This window comes from Rhododendron vialii, chromosome 9a, assembly GCF_030253575.1.
Source record: "Rhododendron vialii isolate Sample 1 chromosome 9a, ASM3025357v1".
NCBI lineage: Eukaryota > Viridiplantae > Streptophyta > Magnoliopsida > Ericales > Ericaceae > Rhododendron > Rhododendron vialii.
This window is the reverse complement of record NC_080565.1, coordinates 12,867,425-12,873,559: the sequence shown is the minus strand read 5'-3', so window position 1 is coordinate 12,873,559 and position 6,135 is coordinate 12,867,425. Positions and strand designations below refer to the sequence as shown.

Below are 6,135 nucleotides of genomic sequence, written 5' to 3'. Positions count from 1 at the left end.
GCAACACACGCCACATAATTGGCTACCACGTCCGGCCACATGTGGTTTCAAAACACTTCTTTTCATTAACCACACCCTAAGTGTCATGTTTTTAACTTTCTCAATTTTCGTGTATCGTTTTCATGCAATGACTCCGCGGCAGGACTTTTCACGTAAGTAATCGTAAATCATTCATTGTAATCTTTAAACTAAACTAGCAAGATCATCCAACTCTATATTACTTATCATGCTCATACTATCACGTAGTTATGCTCAAACAATTGGCACACAATATAAAGTATAGTGTCACGTGGACGGACACCTTTGGAGTAGAAAACCACTTATGCTTTATCACACATCAAACAAGTAATCCAAGTAATCATGTATACATGCTTATAACCATCCTAAGATCAAAATACGAATACCTTCGATCAAGTTTGTATTTTCGAAAATCCGTTCCTTCTTCCTTTTAGGAAAGTTCAAAACAACATATGTTTTTTCGGAAAATAAAGTCGATATATTCAACATACTCCCCTTCCTTTTTAAAACTTTAATAACACCCTTCAAGTTCTCATGCATTTCCACATACAAACAATGTACATATTTCTATATTTAGAGATAGTAAGTACGGGAGAATCTACTTATACTTAGTATTAGAGAGTAAGGACATTCTACATGATCATACAAATTTTCTATATTTAGAATTAATGAGTAAGGGAAAATCTACCATTCTTCTTAGCGGTAGGGAGGCTACAGAAAGGTAGGTCGACTATCGGACGAAGTGATTTCCTACGGTAAGCTTCTGGTAGTTTCGAAAGAGAAAGGTTTCTCTCGAAACTAGTTCTTGGCTAAACTACTAAACTTTTTGGATCGAGTGGTGGTTTAGTGGTGGCCTCGGATGAGTTTCTTGAAGAACTCAAGAACAAAGGAAGAACTTCAAGAACAAAGCAAGAGCACAAGAATTCTAGAGAGAGAAGTTGAAGAATGGAAAGTGTGAGTTGAATGACAAGAAGGGGGGGGGGGGGGGGGGGGGGGGGGGTCCTTTTTATAGAAAAAACTTGGCTCCCTCTCCCCTTCATTGGCCGCCCCCCTCTCTCTCTCTCTCTCTCTCTCTCTCTCTCTCTCCCATGGATTTGTTCCATGGTCTTGTCCAATCAAGCCTTCCAAGCATGCCATGACTTGTCTTTTCCATTTTTAGGCTTAAGGCTATATAAGGCAAGTAGGATCTTAAGCTTTTTAGGTAAATCCTAGGTAATTATAGTCTAGGATGCAAGACTAGGTAATCATGGAGATTTTCTAAGGTTTTAAGGCAATCCTAGGTGATTATAACCTAGGTTGGCAAGTCTTACAAGTCTAAGAGGTTAGCCTTCCATGTTTAGTCAATCCTAGGTCTAAGTTGTAGTCAAAATCTAGGGTCATTAAAGGCTAGGTTCTAGGATGATTAAAGGCTAGATTGTGTGCTTGAAGTAGTCTAGGAATGGGTTGTCATATAGTAATTAGGCTTGAGGCTAAGAGGTAGCTTATGGGAGTGTCCAAACACATGCACACACCTCACACACACACACACACACACACACACACACACACTCTCTCTCTCTCTCTCTCTCTCTCTCTCTCTCTCTCTCTCTCTCTCTTTCTCTTCCTAGAACTATGTATCTATATATATATATGTGTGTGTGTGTGTATGTGTGTGTAAGACTAAGTATGTTTAGGTCTAAGTAGCCTTATAAGTCTAGGAGAGAGAATAATGATTATGGTTAAGTCTTTCAATGCTAGTCATTGCCCAATGGTTAATATATATCCTAGAAAGTGTATATATATATATCTATATACACTTAGGTTCAGGTGAGGGATCCCTTAAATTAGAATTCGTGCGGGACTCCCATCTCAATCGTTGGATTAGATCCAATGGCTGGCGTTTTAAATAGCCATTCGCGGGTAATAGTCGGGTGGGTCATAGGTAAATGGAACACGCGGGTCATTCCCTTTAATTCGGATCCCTTTTTTCCCCTTTTTTATTTCACGTTCCAGATACACAGAAGAGAGAGAGAGAGAAGCGACAAGGCAATTTCTCACTACTCAGACGATTTCGACGACGAGAACACCACAAGGTCTCTCTCTCTCTCGTTCCGTACAGAAACTTGTGTTGTTCCCTAACCCGTTGTGTTTGAACACAGGAGAACGGAGAACGAAATCGATCTCCGACGAAGCCAGACGAAGAAGAAGAAGAACACCACAAGGTCTCTCTCGATCTCTCACTCTCTCTCGTTCCGTACAGAACCATAAACCCTAACCCGTTGTGTTCGAACACAGGAGAACAGAGAACGATTTCGATCTCCGACGAAAAATTTGATAGTTAAACCATAAACCCTAACCCGTTATATTCCCACACTTCATGTGATGTAGTTAAATTTGATAGTTTGATGGGTATCATAAAAAATTGCAAGACGACAGTACATGTAGCTAGTCATTGAAAATTGTAATTGATCATGGTTCTATGCATCAATTATTAGTTGGTGTATGACTAGGTTATTTTTTGTTGCTTATAAATCGTAAACTATGCCCACTAGCTATGGAATATGCATAGTAGTTTACTGAATATGAATCTTGCACTCTTGTACAAATCTTATATGTTTGAAGCAGAAATGGAACATGAAGAAATTTCTAGCGTCAATCAAACCCCCATGTTTCGACCACCACCTCATAGGTATATCTCTCTCTCTGGTGTAGACAAATAGTGTAGAACGTTGTTTTTCTAGTGTAGTTACCTAAATAGCTATTGTTGTCTTTTGGTGTTTAGAATACTGTCTTTGGATGATATATCACTAGTCTCACCATCACCATCCTCACCGTCACCATCTCTACCGTGTGTGGAGTCTGGTAATTCTTCCCAACGACTTTTAACTCCTCAAGTGAAAGCCGAATTGATACCAAAAATTGGACAACAATTTGATAACTTAGACAAGGTTTTCAAGTTTTACAACAATTACACTAAGGAAGCTGGTTTTAGTCTGCGAATCTATTCTAGCAAGATGAATAAGAACAAGGAAATCATTAGGAAGGAGTATGTTTGTTTCAAAGAAGGGGTGAGGAAAAATTCTAAAGCCAATAAACGGCGTCAGGGTTTAACTAGAGAGGGTTGTCGTGCAAAACTGTCAGTCATGAAAAACCAGTTAGGTGAATGGTTTGTTGTGAAACAATTTGTTGAGGTGCATAACTATGAACTTACGACGCCAAAGAAGGTGCATTTGTTGAAATCTCACCGTCGAGTGTCGGATGCTCAAAAATCATTATTACAACAACTTTCAGCTACAAATGTGCCACCCTGTCAACAAATGAGTTTTTTTGAGGTGCAAGTTGGGGGTCTTGAAAATGTTGGATTTACACGACGAGATCTTCACAACTATGAGAGGGATAAGAAGGCATTTGTTGGTGGACATGACGCCAATATGTTGTACGAGCATTTTGAGAGGAAAAAAGAAAAGAATCCCGATTTTACGTTTACATTCGAGAGAGATGATCAAGATAGAATGACTCATTGTTTTTGGGCCGATGCAACCTCTAGGAAGTCATACCAATATTTTGGGGACGTGGTGGTGTTCGATACAACATACAACACAAACAAATATTGTTTGATATTTGCACCTCTATTAGGGGTTAATCACCACGGACAAACAACGCTTTTTGGGTGTGCATTCTTAAGCGATGAATTAAGTGATTCCTTTGAGTGGCTTTTCAAGGAATTCTTGAAAGCGATGGTTGGACCCCCGCCCAAAATCATCATTACTGATCAAGATCCAGCAATGACCAAAGCAATTGCTTGTGTTCTTCCAACTACGTTTCATAGATATTGCATTTGGCACATTGTTAGTAACTTTTTTGAAAAGATAGGTGCATTAGCATATAAACAACATTATGAGGAGTTCAAAAAAATGTATTTGGAATTCCGAGAGCCCCGAAGAGTTTGAAGCAATATGGGCAGATCTTGTCAAAAAATCTATGCTGTCCAATAATGAATGGTTGCAGGGCAAGTACGAAATTCATGAGAGATGGGTGCCAGCATTTACGAAACATATTTTCTCTGCTCACATGACAAGTAGTGAAAGAGCTGAAATTTCTCATTCATTCTTCAAGAGGTATGTGTCTTTGGATAATTCAATGTTGGATTTTGTGACACGGTTCAATAATGCACTTTCACGTCTACGACATAATGAATTGGATTTGGATCACAAGGATGTAAATGAGAAGCCAATCTTGAGAACCTCGTGGTTGATGGAAAAGAGAATGATTGAAATATACACACTAGATATATTTAAGAAATTTCAGGAGGAAATATTTCAAATTGGTGCCTATGTGCTTACGCTTACACATGAGGATGAACATCGATGTGTGTGGGAAGTTCAAAGGGAAGAAATGGAAGCTGCGAGAGGTCGTAAGGTTTCGGTAGACAAGTTATCGAACCATGTGACTTGTAGTTGTAAGATGTTTGAATTCGACGGAATTCCATGTCGACACATGTTGGCGTGCTTGTTTAGAATGCAGATTAGGGAACTCCCTACGAAGTACATTTTTGTAGAGTTGGACTAAAACAGCAAAAGCGGGCAGAGTTATGGATGACTTGGTCAGTGCTGTGAAAGAAATATGTGACCGTTCGATTTTAGTGAGGCGAAAGGGTCTATTCGAACAAGCTCATGATGTGATTGAATACGGTGTAATAGATGAAGAAGGAACTGAAGTGGTATCCAAGCACCTATCACTTGCGAAGAAGGAAATTGCTTTCACGAGGAGTGCTCGCAATGAGGGTTCAACGAGTCATACCGAAGTGCCTGTTTCTCTCGGAAGCCAATATAGTTTTAAAGAACCACTTAAAGTTAGGGCAAAGGGTTGTGGTAAGCGATTGAAATGAGGAAAAGAGAAGACCGTGAAGAAAAGTAGGAAATGTAATGGTTGTGGGTTAAAGGGGCAGTCGCATGACAAAAGAAATTGTCCAAAACTTCTCAACATGTAGGTGGATGCATTTAAATATGTTCATTTATAATTTTAATCGTTTCATAGTGGCCTTTTAATTTAATTGTTGTATTTTTTTTTTTGCCTTAGCTCTTCGCAAGATGTTAGGTTGGATGACGACGACGACTTTGACGATGAATGTAAGTGTTTTTTTTACGTGAAATACGCACTTGAAATAGACAACGACTATGACTATGCATGGTTTGAATGCTGGTTTTATTTATGTTTCAAGAACTACATGGGTTTGCGGTTACGGAGATGGAAATGGCAAGGCAATAGAGAGATACAAACGTTGTGATGACTAGGACGATGACTGTGACTTTTTTTTGTCTTATAATTGGGCTTGGTTAATGTAATGGTGTAGTAGTTTGACTATGGCCAGCGGTGAGCTTGTGTGTTCAACATTTGTAGTAGTTTGAACATTCTTATTCGAAGTCTTATCGACTACGAATTGCTGCTTCTGTTCTAAGTAATGTAGTTGATAATTGGAGTTCAGGTGTTCTTTCTTCTAAGTGTTGTCTGGTCTTACTTTGATTTGTATCAGATCTAATTTGTTACTGTTCTTATATTGTGAAACCTTGGTGTCTTCAACCTTGTTGTTACTGTTCTAATTTGTATTTGAGTATTTTTTTTATGCACCAGAAGCTGAGTATTTTTTTTTTAATTTCTTTGCTCGTAAGAAGTTTTTTTTTTTCGTTTTTGTTCTATTGGGAGGGGTAACAGAGCAATACCGTGATCTGCCATTCAATAACAAAACTTAGTCGATTCAGTCCAACCACAAACAAGGTAGACGTTTGGACCAAATTCTATTGGCATGATAATTATTTGTGGTGGCAAGGTAAGTCAAAAATCTTTGCTCCATACTCCCTTGACACAGTGATATTTTATGGCAGCATCCCTTACATTATAACAAAACAACTCATAATACAAGTTGCCCTCAACCAAATGTAAACCTCCATCAAGTCATGCTGCCAATTTGAACGAGAATACACTTTATGTTAATATTGTCATTACATTCATATTAACTAAGGCAAGTATTTCATGTTCCTCATGTTCGGAACAGTTTCAGAGTTCTTCATGAACCACACAACAATGCATAAAACTAATAACATAATCAAACACTTTGTTTTGTAGTCAAACAATTTAGCT

At 38.5% G+C, this 6,135-nt stretch overlaps 1 protein-coding gene across 1 annotated transcript; it reads left to right on the top strand.

Annotated features, from left to right (window-relative positions):
- Positions 1–2,579: 2,579 nt before the first annotated feature.
- Positions 2,580–4,566, top strand: LOC131299624 (protein FAR1-RELATED SEQUENCE 5-like). Its single transcript, XM_058325207.1, has 3 exons — positions 2,580–2,686; positions 2,780–3,845; positions 4,006–4,566. The coding sequence occupies exons 1-3, from the start codon at positions 2,580–2,582 to the stop codon at positions 4,564–4,566; spliced, it is 1,734 nt and encodes a 577-aa protein (XP_058181190.1).
- The last annotated feature ends 1,569 nt before the right edge of the window (positions 4,567–6,135 follow it).